This window comes from Hyla sarda, chromosome 7, assembly GCF_029499605.1.
Source record: "Hyla sarda isolate aHylSar1 chromosome 7, aHylSar1.hap1, whole genome shotgun sequence".
NCBI lineage: Eukaryota > Metazoa > Chordata > Amphibia > Anura > Hylidae > Hyla > Hyla sarda.
Genome location: NC_079195.1, coordinates 201,454,201 through 201,471,884, shown reverse-complemented (window position 1 = coordinate 201,471,884; position 17,684 = coordinate 201,454,201). Strand labels below are relative to the sequence as shown.

Here is a 17,684-nt window from a genome sequence, read left to right as displayed (position 1 = left end):
CGGGGCAGAATCTATCCTCTGTCCGTCCCAGAGACTCTTGCCATGTCTGAATACGTCCAAGAAAATTTAAAAAAGGGCTTTATCCGTAAATCCTCCTCTCCTGCCGGAGCCGGATTTTTCTTTGTGTCCAAAAAAGATGGCTCTCTACGTCCTTGCATTGACTACCGCGGTCTTAATAAAATCACGGTTAAGAACCGCTACCCCCTACCCCTCATCTCTGAACTCTTTGATCGTCTCCAAGGTGCCCATATTTTTACCAAACTGGACTTAAGAGGTGCTTATAATCTCATCCGCATCAGAGAGGGGGATGAATGGAAAACGGCATTTAACACCAGAGATGGACACTTTGAGTATCTGGTCATGCCCTTTGGTCTATGCAACGCCCCTGCCGTCTTCCAAGACTTTGTTAATGAAATTTTTCGTGATCTCCTATACTCCTGTGTTGTTGTATATCTGGACGATATCCTGATTTTTTCTGCCAATCTTGAAGAACACCGCCAGCATGTCCGTATGGTTCTTCAGAGACTTCGTGATAATCAACTCTATGCCAAAATAGAGAAATGTCTGTTTGAATGCCAATCTCTTCCTTTTCTAGGATACTTGGTCTCTGGCCAGGGACTACAAATGGACCCAGATAAACTCTCTGCTGTCTTAGATTGGCCACGCCCCTCCGGACTCCGTGCCATCCAACGTTTTTTGGGGTTCGCCAATTATTACAGGCAATTTATTCCACATTTTTCTACCATTGTGGCTCCTATTGTGGCTTTAACAAAAAAAAATGCCGATCCCAAGTCTTGGCCTCCTCAAGCGGAAGACGCCTTTAAACGACTCAAGTCTGCCTTTTCTTCGGCTCCCGTGCTCTCCAGACCTGACCCATCTAAACCCTTCCTATTGGAGGTTGATGCCTCCTCAGTGGGAGCTGGAGCTGTCCTTCTACAAAAAAACTCTTCCGGGCATGCTGTTACTTGTGGTTTTTTTTCCAGGACCTTCTCTCCGGCGGAGAGGAACTACTCCATCGGGGATCGAGAGCTTCTTGCCATTAAATTAGCACTTGAGGAATGGAGGCATCTGCTGGAGGGATCAAGATTTCCAGTTATTATTTACACCGATCACAAGAACCTCTCCTACCTCCAGTCTGCCCAACGGCTGAATCCTCGTCAGGCCAGGTGGTCTCTGTTCTTTGCCCGATTTAATTTTGAAATTCACTTTCGGCCTGCTGATAAGAACATTAGGGCCGATGCTCTCTCTCGTTCCTCAGATGCCTCTGAAATTGAACTCTCTCCTCAACACATCATTCCTCCTGACTGCCTGATTTCCACTTCTCCAGCCTCCATCAGGCAAACTCCTCCAGGAAAGACCTTTGTTTCTCCACGCCAACGCCTTGGGATCCTCAAATGGGGTCACTCCTCCCATCTCGCAGGTCATGCGGGCATTAAGAAATCTGTGCAACTCATCTCTCGCTTCTATTGGTGGCCGACTCTAGAGACTGATGTGGTGGACTTTGTGCGAGCCTGCACTATCTGTGCCCGGGATAAGACTCCTCGCCAGAAGCCCGCTGGTTTTCTTCATCCTCTACCTGTCCCCGAACAACCTTGGTCTCTGATTGGTATGGATTTTATTACTGACTTACCCCCATCCCATGGCAACACTGTTATTTGGGTGGTCGTTGATCGATTCTCCAAAATGGCACATTTCATCCCTCTTCCTGGTCTTCCTTCAGCGCCTCAGTTGGCTAAACAATTTTTTGTACACATTTTTCGTCTTCACGGGTTGCCTACACAGATCGTCTCGGATAGAGGCGTCCAATTTGTGTCTAAATTCTGGAGGGCTCTCTGTAAACAACTCAAGATTAAATTAAATTTTTCTTCTGCATACCATCCTCAATCCAATGGACAAGTAGAGAGAATTAACCAGATCTTGGGTGACTATTTACGACATTTTGTTTCCTCCCGCCAGGATGACTGGGCAGATCTTCTACCTTGGGCCGAATTCTCGTATAATTTCAGAATCTCTGAATCTTCCTCCAAATCTCCGTTTTTCGTGGTGTACGGCCGTCACCCTCTTCCCCCCCTCCCTACCCCCTTGCCCTCTGGTCTGCCCGCTGTGGATGAAATTTCTCGTGATCTTTCCACCATATGGAAAGAGACCCAAAATTCTCTCTTACAGGCTTCTTCTCGCATGAAGAGATTCGCAGATAAGAAAAGAAGAGCTCCTCCCATTTTTTCCCCTGGAGACAAGGTATGGCTCTCCGCTAAATATGTCCGTTTCCGTGTCCCGAGCTATAAGTTGGGACCACGCTATCTTGGTCCTTTTAAAGTTTTGTGTCAAATTAATCCTGTCTCTTACAAACTTCTTCTTCCTCCTTCTCTTCGTATCCCTAATGCCTTTCACGTCTCTCTTCTTAAACCTCTCATCCTCAACCGTTTTTCTCCTAAATCTGTTCCTCCCACTCCTGTTTCCGGCTCCTCGGACATCTTCTCTGTCAAAGAGATCTTAGCCTCTAAAAAGGTCAGAGGAAAAACTTTTTTTTTAGTGGATTGGGAGGGTTGTGGTCCAGAAGAGAGGTCCTGGGAACCTGAGGACAATATCCTGGACAAAAGTCTGATCCTCAGGTTCTCAGGCCCCAAGAAGAGGGGGAGACCCAAGGGGGGGGGTACTGTTACGCCGAGCGCTCCGGGTCCCCGCTCCTCCCCGGAGCGCTCGCTACACTTCCCTCACTGCAGCGCCCCGGTCGGTTCCACGGACCCGGGGCGCTGCGTTACCACCTCCGGCCGGGATGCGATTCGCGATGCGGGTAGCGCCCGCTCGCGATGCGCACCCCGGCTCCCGTACCTGACTCGCTCCCCGTCAGTTCTGTCCCGGCGCGCGCGGCCCCGCTCCCTAGGGCGCGCGCGCGCCGGGTCTTTGCGATTTAAAGGGCCACTGCACCGCTGATTGGTGCAGTGGTTCCAATTAGTGTTTACACCTGTGCACTTCCCTATATCACCTCACTTCCCCTTCACTCCCTCGCCGGATCTTGTTGCCCTAGTGCCAGTGAAAGCGTTCCTTGTGTGTTCCTTGCCTGTGATTCCAGACCTTCTGCCGTTGCCCCTGACTACGATCCTTGCTGCCTGCCCCGACCTTCTGCTACGTCCGACCTTGCTTCTGTCTACTCCCTTGTACCGCGCCTATCTTCAGCAGCCAGAGAGGTTGAGCCGTTGCTAGGGGATACGACCTGGTCACTACCGCCGCAGCAAGACCATCCCGCTTTGCGGCGGGCTCTGGTGAAAACCAGTAGTGACTTAGAACCGATCCTCTAGCACGGTCCACGCCAATCCCTCTCTGGCACAGAGGATCCACCACCTGCCAGCCGGCATCGTGACATATATATTACTGGTGGACGGGCCAGTATGGCAAAGAGGTGGGGTAAAGGTTGGACCTATGTTTGGTCTCTGAAAAATCTCTTCTCTTTTATTTCATAGGACTCCCTGATGATCTCTTCGAACAGCTCGAGAATCTGAATTATCTGTACTTGGCAAATAATAAGGTAAAGCCGATCTCTCTTATGATAAAACCCCTCTTATATGTATATACGCCTCTTATATGTATATACGCCTCTTATATTTATATACGCCTCTTATATTTATATACGCCTCTTATATTTATATACGCCTCTTATATTAACGCCTCTTATATTTATATACGCCTCTTATATTAATGCCTCTTATATTTATATACGCCTCTTATATTAACGCCTCTTATATTTATATACGCCTCTTATATTAATGCCTCTTATATTTATATACGCCTCTTATATTAACGCCTCTTATATTTATATACGCCTCTTATATTTATATATGCCTCTTATATGTATATACGCCTCTTATATGTATATACGCCTCTTATATTTATATACTCCTCTTATATGTATATACGCCTCTTATATGTATATACGCCTCTTATATGTATATACGCCTCTTATATTTATATACGCCTCTTATATTAACGCCTCTTATATTTATATACTCCTCTTATATTTATATACGCCTCTTATATTTATATACCCCTCTTATATTAATGCCTCTTATATGTATATACGCCTCTTATATGTATATACGCCTCTTATATTTATATACGCCTCTTATATTAACGCCTCTTATATGTATATAAGCCTCTTATATGTATATACGCCTCTTTTATTTATATACGCCTCTTATATGTATATACGCCTCTTATATTTATATACGCCTCTTATATTTATATACGCCTCTTATATGTATATACGCCTCTTATATGTATATACGCCTCTTATATTTATATACTCCTCTTATATGTATATACGCCTCTTATATTTATATACGCCTCTTATATGTATATACGCCTCTTATATTTATATACTCCTCTTATATGTATATACGCCTCTTATATTTATATACGCCTCTTATATGTATATACTCCTCTTATATTTATATACGCCTCTTATATTTATATACGCCTCTTATATTAATGCCTCTTATATTTATATACGCCTCTTATATTAACGCCTCTTATATTTATATACTCCTCTTATATTTATATACGCCTCTTATATTTATATACTCCTCTTATATTTATATACGCCTCTTATATTTATATACGCCTCTTATATTTATATACGCCTCTTATATTAACGCCTCTTATATTTATACACGCCTCTTATATTTATACACGCCTCTTATATTTATATACTCCTCTTATATTTATATACGCCTCTTATATTTATATACGCCTCTTATATTTATAAACGCCTCTTATATTAATGCCTCTTATATGTATATACGCCTCTTATATTAATGCCTCTTATATTTATATACGCCTCTTATATTAACGCCTCTTATATTTATACACGCCTCTTATATTAATGCCTCTTATATTAACGCCTCTTATATTTATATACCCCTCTTATATTAACGCCTCTTATATTTATATACGCCTCTTATATTAATGCCTCTTATATTTATATACGCCTCTTATATTAACGCCTCTTATATTTATATACGCCTCTTATATTAACGCCTCTTATATTTATATACGCCTCTTATATTAACGCCTCTTATATTTATATACTCCTCTTATATTAACGCCTCTTATATTTATATACTCCTCTTATATTTATATACGCCTCTTATATTTATTTACGCCTCTTATATTTATTTACGCCTCTTATATTAATGTATCTTATATTCATATACGCCTTTTATATTAATGCCTTATATTAACGCCTCTTATATTTATAAACACCTTATATTTATATACGCCTCTTATATTTATATACGCCTCTTATATTAATGCCTCTTATATTTATATACGCCTCTTATATTAACGCCTCTTATATTTATATACGCCTCTTATATTAATGCCTCTTATATTTATATACGCCTCTTATATTAATGCCTCTTATATTTATATACGCCTCTTATATTAACGCCTCTTATATTTATATACGCCTCTTATATTAACGCCTCTTATATTTATATATCCCTCTTATATTAACGCCTCTTATATTTATATATCCCTCTTATATTAACGCCTCTTATATTTATATATCCCTCTTATATTAACGCCTCTTATATTTATATACGCCTCTTATATTAACGCCTCTTATATTTATATACGCCTCTTATATTAACGCCTCTTATATTTATATATCCCTCTTATATTAACGCCTCTTATATTTATAAACGCCTCTTATATTAATGCCTCTTATATGTATATACGCCTCTTATATTAATGCCTCTTATATTTATATACGCCTCTTATATTAATGCCTCTTATATTTATATATCCCTCTTATATTAACGCCTCTTATATTTATAAACGACTCTTATATTAACGCCTCTTATATTTATATACGCCTCTTATATTTATATACCCCTCTTATATTAACGCCTCTTATATTAATGCCTCTTATATTTATATATCCCTCTTATATTAACGCCTATTATATTTATATACGCCTCTTATATTAACGCCTCTTATATTTATATACGCCTCTCATATTAACGCCTCTTAGGATTATACATTTTACAGTACTCTTTAGAAATTAGTAAAAATGAGGAACCTTGTAAATACGTTGCTTTCTTTATCTTGTACTGATTTTATTCTTCAGAGCTGTATTCACATTCCTGCTGCTGATTGTAGACCAGTGGTCTCAAACTGTGGTCCTCCAGATGTTGCAAAACTTCAACTCCCAGCATACCTGGACAGCCGTTGGCTGTCCAAGCATGCTGGGAGTTGAAGTTTTGCAACATCTGGAGGGCCACAGTTTGAAACCACTGCTGTAGACAGATCCAATAATGGTAATTTTTGCAGCAGCTTACAGTACAGTTCAGCTATAAAGTCTTTAGAATTGTAAATGCGGCTCTGGGTGGTAGTACAGCTTGCAGAGTCCCTAAAAAATGGGTGATTATCGGCAGAATAGTCACATGGTCCCCAGTGGGCGTGGCATTAATGCAGTGGGTGGGTGGATAGGAAGTAATGCTTTCCACGAATCCACTTTAGCATAGCTACGCACCCCTGAAGACCATGTGACTTATGACATACTGTCTCTGGTGAATGGAATACTGGGAAAGGTCAGAGACAACAGTAAAATAAAAAAATATGCCCGCGACACTACTGTGGGGATCAGATCAGCCACAATCTCTGCTTTTTGGTCACATTATAGTAAAAAAAAAAATTATAATAAAAAGCGATCAAAAAATTACATATATAGAAAAGTGGTACTAAAAAAAACCTGCAGATCATGGCGCAAAAAACGAGCCCTCACATTTCATTTAGAGGTGGAGGTGGTCAAAATAGGGCAAATTTAAACGTACCAATTTTGTAAAAAAAAATAAGTTTGAGATTTTTTAAGAGCAGTACAATAATAGAAAAGTGTGCAGTCATGGGTATTATTTTAATCGTATTGACCCACAAAATAAAGAAAACATTCTATTTTTACCGTAAAGTGTACAGTGAAAAATTTTCGTTAAAAATTCCTTACACACAAAATAATTTTATGGGTTTACCATCCATTTCCAGGTAAAATGAGTGATGTCATTACAAAGTACAATTGGTCACGCAAAAAACAGGGACTGGAAATATAAAAGAGATATGGATTTTAGAAGGCGAGGAGGAGAAATGCAAAAATAAAATTGGCTGTGTCTTTAAGGGGTTAATGTAACTTAGCAATAATGATTCAATTCTATTCAATTAAAGGGGTATTCCAGGAAAAAAAAAATTATACATATCAACTGGCTCCAGAAAGTTAAACAGATTTGTAAATTACTTCTATTAAAAAATCTTAATCCTTTCAGTACTTATGAGCTTCTGAAGTTAAGCTTGTTCTTTTCTGTCTAAGTGCTCTCTGATGACACCTGTCTCGGGAAACGCCCAGTTTAGAATAGGTTTGCTATGGGGATTTACTTCTAAACTGGGCGTTTCCTGAGACACATGTCATCAGAGAGGACTTAGACAGAAAAGAACAACCTTAACTTCAGAAGCTCATAAGTACTGAAAGGATTAAGATTTTTTAATAGAAGTCATTTACAAATCTGTTTAACTTTCTGGAGCCAGTTGATATATACATAAAAAAAAGTTTTTTCCTGGATAACCCCTTTAAGAGTAAGCAAATCCCCCTATTAAATAAATTTCCCCGCCACAACCTTCTTACATTTTTATGATCTTTATGTCTATTACACTGGTTGGTAATTTACAGTCTCAAGAAACTTTTTTTTATGGGATTTGCTCCTTCCAAGTTTGCTGGAAAGTGTTAGTAATAAAAACGAAAAGCACGAGCTGGAGAGACTAGTGCTAAACGTGTCCTAGACTAAGAGACACGAGAAGCTCAGACTGGCCCGGGGTTGACATTTGTAGTAAGTACAAATGCTGGGCTGACGGCCACGAAAGCTGGCGGGGTGTTGACTTTGTTACATAGCTGTATCCCTGTTGAAATGCTCTCGGGTAGACAGCCCAGGATTGGCACCAGCAATGTTCTTGGAAGCCTAAAGGAAACAATGAGCAAACATGAGCATGTGACGGCCCCAAATCACTGGCGTTCATGGAATATTCAGGCAGAAGGAACATTAACTTACTAACCTATTTGGGTCATGTCTTGGCTTTGCCAATGGTTGTGTAGATGACTTTTATATTTTCTCAGCCAAGAGTTAGCCAAATGGCAAACACAAGCGTTGTGGTTCCTCGAATTCTTTCCATCAATAAAGAAAAACTCAACATCAACTCAAAATCAACAAAATTGTGGAGCAGAAGGGAGAGAGGCAGAGAGCGTACATCAGGAGTCACATGTGCAGCTGAAGTCATAAGTTTCCATACAACTTATCCACATTTATTCAGTCGTTGTTCCCGATTGCTGGCGCGTAACCCTACTACATATTACCTCTGTTAGGAACTTAGGATCTCTGATATATTTAATCGTTAAATGTCGGAATATGACTAGAGACAATGATATATTTTTAGCTCTTATTTCTTTATTTGCATTTCTAGTGGCTCAGATTTCCCTAGTATATGGTTATCTTTGTCTTTAAAGGGGTACTCTGGTGGAAAAGATTATTTTTTTCAATTTTTAAATCAACTGGTGGCAGAATGTTACACAGATTTGTACATTACTTCTATTAAAACATCTTAATCCTCCCATTACTTATCAGCTGCTGTATGCTCCAGAGGAAGTTCTTTTCTTTTTGAATTTCCTTTCTGTCTGAACACAGCGCTCTGTGCTGACACCTCTGTCCATGTCAGGAACTGTCCAGAGTAGGAGCAAATCCTCATAGCAAACCTCTCCTGCCATGGACAGTTCCTGACATGGACAGAGGTGTCAGCAGAGAGCGCTGTGGTCAGACAGAAAATAAATTCAAAAAGAAAACAACTTCCTCTGGAGCATACAGCAGCTGATAAGTACTGGAAGGATTAAGATTTTTTTTATAGAAGTAATTTACAAATCTGTTAAATTTCCGGCTCCAGAAAAAAATTCCACCAAGGTACCCCTTTAAGTTTTCTAACTTGGATCTTAAACATTTTGGAGTTTTCCACAATTACGGTATCTCACTATAAGTTGCTGAGATTTTGGCCCATTCCTCTTGATAGAACTGGTGCAACTGAGTCAGGATTGAAGGCCAACTGGCTTGCACAACATTTTTTTTAGTTGGGATTGAGGTCAGGGGTTTGTGGTGGCCAATCCATTACCTTTACTTAGGTTATTTCCTTGAAGAGTTTTAACCCCTTAAACCTTGACATACAGTTCCAGTGTTAAGGGGGTATGGGGTGGGCTCAAAAAGCTGTCCATATTTGGCAGCAGACAGCTGTTGCTATTTGCCGAGCTATTTAACTGTTTTAATGCTTCTGTCAAAGCTGACAGCAGCATTTAAACAGTAAAGTGCTACATCATTGGTTTATTGATTGTAAAAGGGATTAGATTGGCTCCTACCATTGTCATGGCAGCCCAAGCACTGCCCTCACTGATCTTCTTCTACAGTGTGCCATAGACTGGCTGTAGTAGCAGATCACCAATTTTACTGATAAATGTAATACTATATTATATTGCTCAATTAAGTCCCCAAGGAAAACAAAAAGAAAAGTAAAAAAAAAAGAGAAAGAAATCTTAAGAACATTTTTAGAAAAAAATATTTAAAAAAATCCTCCAAAGTAAAAATTGTAATCACCAACTTTTCAAAAATAAAAAAATAAATAAATACAATATAACGTATTTAATCCTGCATGATAAGCGGCATTAACATAAATGCAAAATCAGTATCAATAAAAGCAACAGATGGCAGCATAAAAATGATGAGACTAGAGGGCCCCTCGCAATCTCCTGCATGGCACCTCAGCAGTCTCCAGGAAGGGAGCGCATTGACCCTCGCATGAAACGGAGTCTGACACCCCCCATCCATGTATCTCGTTGGGAGAGCCCGAGAGCGCTCCCCACTGAGCACACCTGGCATGCACCCTAAGACACTAACTGGTCTCAGCAGTAATGGCCCACTCAGCCAATCAGCCACTGAGATGGGTCACAAAGTAAGCCCAGTTCTGATGGGGGGGGGGGGTAGATTGTCCGACCGCTGGGATCAGACATTCATCCCCTATCCACTAATAACTGGATAACCTCTTTATACACAGGATTCTTATAATACTGGTCTCTTATGTGGCAGATTTGCCTTGGGAGCCCCTTATGCACCAGGGTCCTAGTTCGACTGCTACTTCTGCATCCCCTATAGTTACACCCCTGTTCTACCCTTTGGAAAAGCTTGACCTAAAATGATGCGTTAGCTCTTCCACACCTGAGAAGAACATTCATTTGCTTACTGCCTTGATGGTGTATATATATATATATATATATATATATATATATATATATATATATAGCAGTCATAATTCTCCTATAGGCTATAGACAAATATTGAGTAGAACCTTCATACAACTTCCTTGGAAATGCTAAGGATGGATCTGGCTGTTCCTATGTTCTGTATGTAGTCTGAGCCTGGCCCTGAATCCCCATAATACAAGTTTATGACATGTGGAGCTCCAGGTGCTCCTGTTGATTCCAGTTTCTTCATGGATTCTAATCAGACAAGTCAAGGTTTCCAAACTCCATTCCTCCGACTCAGAAGACCAGCTGTCTGATTCTGTTCCTGGCATAGAAGATGTCATGCGTATCATTCACTGAAGTTACTTTTCTCCTTGTTAGTCTTTTTTAATCCTTTAAAAAAATAAAAAAAAAATCTGTCCATATATTGTAGATAGCTATTAGCCAAATGTTCAATAATTCATAATCAAACTCTCCCGGTTGCCCTATACACATGCACGCTCAGCACAGCCAAGTATGCATGTATTCTAAATGGGCAAAGGGGAGAAAACTGCTGCCAGACTTCTTTGGCAATTGGCGTATCTCCTTGAGAACAAAGGGACTGAACATGTTGAAATCCAACCGTTCTCTCCCCTAAAATCTGCCGTATGGGAGAGTGAGGAGACTCTACACACAAGTAGTGCCCAACCCAGTTCTTAGAGGGTTTATCCAGGAAAAAACTTTTATATGTATATATATATATATATATATCAACTTGCTCCAGAAAGTTAAACAGATTTGTAAATTATATAGATATAGTGGAAAAATCAACCAATTATCAGTCCTCAAGGTAGAAAAGGGAATATAGAAAAGAGATTGATCCAGGTAAATGTAAATGTAAAATATTTATTAATCAAAATGTATATTCACTAATGCTCACTGTCCCTGCAGGGCGCTTGCATGGGACATAAACACAGTGGAAAAATATGGTGGGAAAGGTATAATGAATCAATATAATCAATATAAAACAAATGGGAATAAATCAGATCACTTGCATCTATAAAGTCAATGTCCCGCTATTAGATCCTAAGATCAAAGGGTAGTGCTGTTCAATTATGGAGAAAATGATGTCTTTCAATAATCAGGATAAGTTCCAATGTCTGGAAGCGATATAGCAACCAATAGAGTAATGTCAGCCTTTCTATATAATGACAGTCTTGGTTACTGATGCGCTCTTTAAGCACAATGTATCAAGTATCAATCGTTGGTGATACAGTGTTGCAGATAATGTTGTAAAGTTAGTGACAGGGTTCGGTGCACAGCATCACTCACCACTCCCGTAATCGCTGGCTCAGCAAGATGGCACGGAGGTGTCAGCCTCCGGCGGTGACCGGTCTCTGTCCCCTGCGAGGGGTAGCGCTGTAAAGGATGCTGCAGAGATCTTACTTCAGAAGTCATTGGCTGTCATCCTTTGGAGGTCCGCGGCTGGCACGGATGGTACCGGCCTGAGGTGTGCCGTGGGTCCTCGGTGGTGTAGGGAGACAGCAGGGACGTGATCGTGGCGGGAGCAGCGGTGGGAGTGGATGCTGGCGTCCCTCGTGTGAACTGGGCGCTTGTGCGCGCGTAGAACGGCAGAGCAGTAACAGTGGTCCCGGTAGTAGGGGCTTCCAGCAGTTGCAAATGGAGTTCTGTATTTCGCTGGATAGATGCAAGTATTGTATGGATAACTAGATGCGTTTCAAGGCCGCTGGCCTTTTCCTCAGTAGAAATATGTATGTGTGATGAATATCAGGAGCGTTTGTTATAGTGTGAATGATGGTTTGGGGAAAGTTGGAAACTCTGGAAAATCCAGGTTGGGGATAACATCAGGTACTGGATCATAAGGAAAGAGGAGGTAAAGTTTAGGACAGGTGTAACAATAAAAGAGATAAGAGAGGGTATGTATGATGAGTTTATCTTGGACTTGTAGAAATAAGAATTAATATATAAATAAATTAATATATGTAGAAGGTTGAAAAAAACTGTATTTGTAGATTTGTAAATTACTTCTATTAAAAAGTCTGAATCCTTATGAGCTTCTGAAGTTAAGGTTGATCTTTTCTGTCTAATTGCTCTCTGATGACACTTGTCTCGTGAACCGCCCAGTTTAGAAGAGGTTTGCTATGGGGATTTGCTTCTAAACTGGGCGGTTCCCGAGACATGTGTCATCAGAGAGCACTTAGACAGAAAAGAACAACCCTAACTTCAGAAGCTCATAAGTACTGAAAGGATTAAGATTTTTTAATAGAAGTAATTTACAAATCTGTTTAACTTTCTGAAGCCAGTTGATTCCTGGATAACCCCTCTAAGGCCCACCAACATCCCGAGTTTTGTCAGTTACTCCATTACTTGAAGAGAAAATAGGGTGTATATATATATATATATATATATATATATATATATATATATAACTCAATGGGGGAGATTTATCAAAACCTGTGCAGAGGAAAATTTGTCCAGCTGCCCATAGCAACCAATCAGATCGCTTCTTTCCTTTTTAACAAGGCCTCTGCAAAATGAAAGAAGTGATCTGATTGGTTGCTATGGGCAACTAGGCAAATTTTCCTCTGCACAGGTTTTGATAAATCTCCTCCAATGTGTGTATGTATGTGTGTGTATGTTCCAGCATCACGTCCAAACGGCTAAAGATATTAACATGAAACTTGGCCACATGTTACTTATATGTCACCAACAAACATAGGATAGGTAATTTAACCCTTACTCACCCCCATTTGCCAGGGGCGGGGTTTTTGTTTAAAGTCCCATACAAGTCTATGGGAAATATATGTTACCGCATAACTTCCAAACGGCTGGAGATATTTCGATAATACTTGGTCACATGTTACTTATATGTCCACTTAAAATATAGGATAGTTAATTTAACCCTTAACTACCCCCATTTGAGAGGGTCGGGGTTTTTGTTTAAAGTCCCATGCAAATCAATGGGAAATGTATGTTCCCATATAACTTCCGTACAGATGGAGATATTTCAATACCTGGTACACATATTACTTACATGTCAAATAAAAAGATATGATAGTTAAATTAACCCTTACCTACACTCTTATATAAAAGATGGGTTTTTGTTTCAAGTCCCATGCAAGTAAATGGGACTTCCACTACCTTACTCCACAAGCTCCGTTCTGCATCTCCTGGTGAATGTGCCAATACGGCTTGCAAGCCACACCTCATCTCACAAAGACACTCCCACATTTTAAGCCCCACCCCTTTATTATCTACCCTTTTTGTGCATCGGTCTGACTTACAAATCATGCCCAGTCCCACAAAGCCACGTCCTGTTCTATTTTCAGCTTACAATATCTTCATCACAAATCAGTCCCACCTGAGGACAGGATATGAGGATGGCACATAAGGACAGGATATGAGGTTGGGATATGACAACAATATATGAGGACAGACAACCCCGGACCGGACAGTATGGGAGGGGAGGGGGTCCATGACAGGGGACAGCTCTGGAGCGTCCGGGGTCAGGGAAAGTTCAGGGAGGGCAGATGGGGGACAAGGGGCGGAGAGTTAGGGTAAGTTATAAATAAAGGGGGCAGTGGGGACAGTGACCACTGGCCGAGGAGACATCGAGGGAGAAAGTTGGGCTTACCATGGATGCTGCGCTGGAAGATCTGATGCGGAGGGTCCGGGACGAGGTAGTGGCGAGGGGCGCTGACTGGCTGGTGCCGCAGCTGCAGGGTCTTCAGGCCGGGAGCGCTGCAGAGGAATCCGGGGCCCCCAGGTCCAGTGCCCGCCGATCCAGGCCCCTTTCGCGCCTGAGCCCGGAGGTAATTCCACGCACCCGCCGCCGCCATGCGAGCCCCTTGCGGGACCCTCCCGCTACCCCTGCACCATCCGATCCCACTCCTGAGGGCAGGGGGGCGGGGAGGAATCCACCGGGCGTGCAGCGGGTGGCGGAGACGAGCGGCGCTGTCGCGGCTGCTGGGAGAGGAGGCCGCAACGCGAACCTGGACGATACGGCTGTCCCTCGCTCTGATGTTCCGAGAGCGAGGGGGGCCCGGAGGTCGGGGAGGAGGCGCAGTGTCTCTCCAGTGGCCCGGAGGGGCGCACGAAGCACGTGGGTGGCTGTTGGAGGGAGCCAGGAGGAGGCTTCCGGTATCGCTGAGGCCCCCAGGAACTATGGGGGCCGGAGGTCTAGGCACCATGACGACGGGAGAGGCCAAGATCCTGCACGGGGGAGGTCGGGGAATGGTCTGGCCCTGGGCACGTCTGAAGTGAGCTCAGCTGAACTGAGCAGTGATGGGGAGGGGAGGGGCCGGGACTCCCCTGCCTTGAGTGCTACAGGAGAGAGACTTGCCTCTGTTGTCAGGAGAGTGGAGACAAGAGGAGTCGGGGCAGGAGGAAGACGCAGGCTGTCTGTGGCTGGGAGTGTGGTGGAGCCGCCTGCACCAGCTGGAGGCAGTGTTGCTGCTGATGGAGTGGATGTTCGTGGAGCTGCAACAGCGGGGTCTGCCCACCGCGTGCCGTCTGGATCTACGGGAGCTGCTGCATCGGGTGCTGGTGGAGATTCGGGAGCTACAGCCGCTGGTCACCTGGGGCCAGAGAGGCTTGGTGAGTCTGCTTCATTGTCCAATGGGGGGGGGGGGGGTTGTGGGAGGGGCTACAGTCTTTGCTGCGTGATGTTAGAAGTCTTTTGCAGGACAGGGCCGCGTCTAGCAGGGGGTCCCCGGTTGCTGTGTGGGAGGCAGGACAGGGTCCGCAGGGGTTGGTGGCGGCAGACAAGGCAGCTGGGGGGAGTGGGGGGTCTGCAGTGGTGACGGCTGCGGTTGGTACTGAGGTCGAGATAGGGAGGGGTGCGATAGTGGGGGCGCCCGCGGCGCCGGCGGCTAAGGCGGGGGATGAGGTGAGATTGGCGGATGCGGCTAGGGGGGAGGTTTATGTCTGTTTTGAAGGGCCGCTGGGGGCTCATTTGAAGGCGGAGGTCAGGGAGAAAATATGGAAGGATGAGTATGTGGAGATATTTTCTCTCTTGCCTCTGGAGAAATTTAATTTAGACAGGGTGAAGCCGGACGAGTCTAAGAAGGAAGAGGAGGAGCGTCGGCGGTATCGGTTGATACCCCGGACGTTTTCCAATTGGTTGCAGGCCTTCGCCATCCTAGCCAGTGTCATTGGGGAGAAAGCGCCTGGGAATTGTTCAGGTCTTTTTTGTTACATGGATTCAGTGGGGGAGGCGTACAGGGTTTATGGTTGCGGTATGATGAACAGTTCCGGCAGCGGAAGGCGGTTAGGCCTTCTTTACGCTGGGATCATAAAGACATTGGGCTTTGGATGAGGTTGATGGCGGCACCGAAGGGTGTGGGCCAGTCCTTTCGGGACGGGGCCGGTGCGACCGGATCTGGGTCCGGTCGGCCGGCGGGGACGGGTAAAGGGTGCTGCTGGCAGTTTAATGAGGGCCAATGCCGATTCGGGGAGGGATGCCGTTTTAAGCATGAATGCTCCGGTTGCGGAGGTGCTCACAGTTTGTCCCGATGTTTTAAAAAAGGGAAGAGAGGGGGATCGGAGATTGAGCACAAGGGGGGAAACACCAGTGAGGGTGGAAAGGATGGGGCCGTTTTTAGACAAGTACCCAAATAGGGGGGATGCTCGACTGTTGAGGGAGGGGTTTGAGTTAGGATTTCGTATCCCGTGTGCCAATGTTAAACCGCAAGGGGTGGTTAGGAATTTGGTGTCGGCTCTGCGGCACCCGGAGGTGGTTAGGGAGAAGTTGTTGAAGGAGGTGTCGTTGGGCCGCATGGCGGGCCCATTTCCGGAGGTTCCTTTGCCGGAATTACGGGTGTCCCCTTTGGGGCTCGTTCCGAAGAAGGAGCCGAATAGATTCCGGCTTATTCACCACCTTTCACATCCGGTGGGAGGCTCGGTGAATGACGGGATTGATCCGGAGGTGTGCGCAGTGACGTATACCTCTTTTGATGCGGCGCTGGCTTGGGTCCGGAAATATGGGAGGGGGGCGCTCTTGGCTAAGACAGACATTGAGGCGGCGTTTCGCCTTTTGCCGGTGCACCCGGATAGTTTTGTGTTGTTGGGGTGTTGTTGGGAGGGGGAGTATTTTGTGGATAAATGTTTACCTATGGGGTGCTCGGTGTCGTGCGCACTGTTTGAGTGTTTTAGCAGGTTTCTGGAATGGGTAGTGCGGGCCGAGTCTCAAGTTGATTCGGTGCTGCATTACCTCGACGATTTTTTGTTCGTGGGTCCGGGTGGTTCGGCGTTGTGTTCGGTGTTATTGCAGACTATGGAGAGGGTGGCGGCCGGCTTTGGGGTGCCCTTGGCGCCCGACAAGACGGAGGGGCCGTCCACTCAATTGAAGTTTTTGGGCTTGGTAATAGACACGGTGGCCATGGAATGCCGGCTGCCTGAAGATAAACTGAGTGAATTAAAGGGGGCGGTGGCGTCGGCGGCGGGGATGCGGAAGTTGCAACTTAGGGACTTGCAGTCGTTGTTGGGTAGGCTGAATTTTGCCTGTCGCATTATGCCGATGGGGCGTGTCTTCTGCCGCAGGTTGGCGGCAGCGACCGCGGGGGTGACCAGGCCGCGGCATTATGTTCGCCTGACTGCGGATCTGCGAGCTGACTTGGCGGTGTGGGCGGAGTTTTTGGAGGTCTATAATGGTAGGTCGGTCATCATGGGGGGGCAAGTGTCTAATTGGGATCTGGAGTTGTTTACCGATGCGTCGGGGAGCCATGGGTTCGGAGTATATTGGCAGGGGGAATGGTGCGTCGGTGCATGGCCGGATGAGTGGAGGTCGGCAGGGCTGGTGCGGAACTTGGCTCTATTGGAATTATTTCCTATTCTGGTGGCGGTTGAGATTTGGGGGGATAGGCTCCGGGACAGGAAGGTATGCTTTCGGTGCGATAATCTGGGGGTGGTGCAAGCAATTAATGCGCAGACGGCGAATTCACCGCCGGTTGTGCGTTTGTTGCGGCAGCTGGTGTTGAGGGGGTTGCGTCTTAATGCGCAGTTTGTTGCCTTGCATGTTCCTGGGGTTCAGAACGAAATTGCTGACTCCCTTTCTCGTTTCCAGTGGGGTCGATTTCGGGCGTTGGCACTGGAAGCGGAGGTCGAAGGGATCGCATGTCCGGAGGAGCTGTGGAGAGTGGTTTAACGGCGGCTTTTGGGCTTGTCAGGCGGTCGGTCTGTGCGAGCACCTGGGCCGGCTATTGTAAGTGCTGGAAAGAGTGGGAAGAACTGGTGGCAGGTATGGGTGTGTTGCAGTCTGTGGGGGATTGGGAGGTGGCAGTCTTGTGTTTTGTGGGGAGGTTGTATGGGGACGGGGTGTCCGGGTCCGGACTTAGCCGGCGGCTGTCGGCTTTGGCGTTTTGGTTTCAGG

At 44.5% G+C, this 17,684-nt stretch overlaps 1 protein-coding gene and 1 long non-coding RNA gene across 5 annotated transcripts in view; one reads left to right on the top strand and one right to left on the bottom strand.

Moving 5' to 3' along the window:
- Positions 1–17,684, top strand: part of PODN (podocan) — a 93,834-nt gene that overhangs the window by 38,480 nt on the left and 37,670 nt on the right. For 3 of the 4 annotated variants that reach the window (XM_056532211.1, XM_056532213.1, XM_056532210.1), the window contains one exon: positions 3,462–3,526. In XM_056532211.1, coding sequence (XP_056388186.1) covers positions 3,462–3,526 — 65 coding nt within the window. Of the gene's footprint in view, positions 1–3,461; positions 3,527–14,583; positions 14,912–17,684 lie in introns of those variants that run through there. The other variant, XM_056532214.1, reaches the window with a different exon arrangement.
- Positions 10,342–13,681, bottom strand: LOC130283052 (uncharacterized). Its single transcript, XR_008846597.1, has 2 exons — positions 13,390–13,681; positions 10,342–10,708 (listed from the first exon to the last, which is right to left on the bottom strand). It is a non-coding gene; the product is annotated as an uncharacterized LOC130283052 (long non-coding RNA).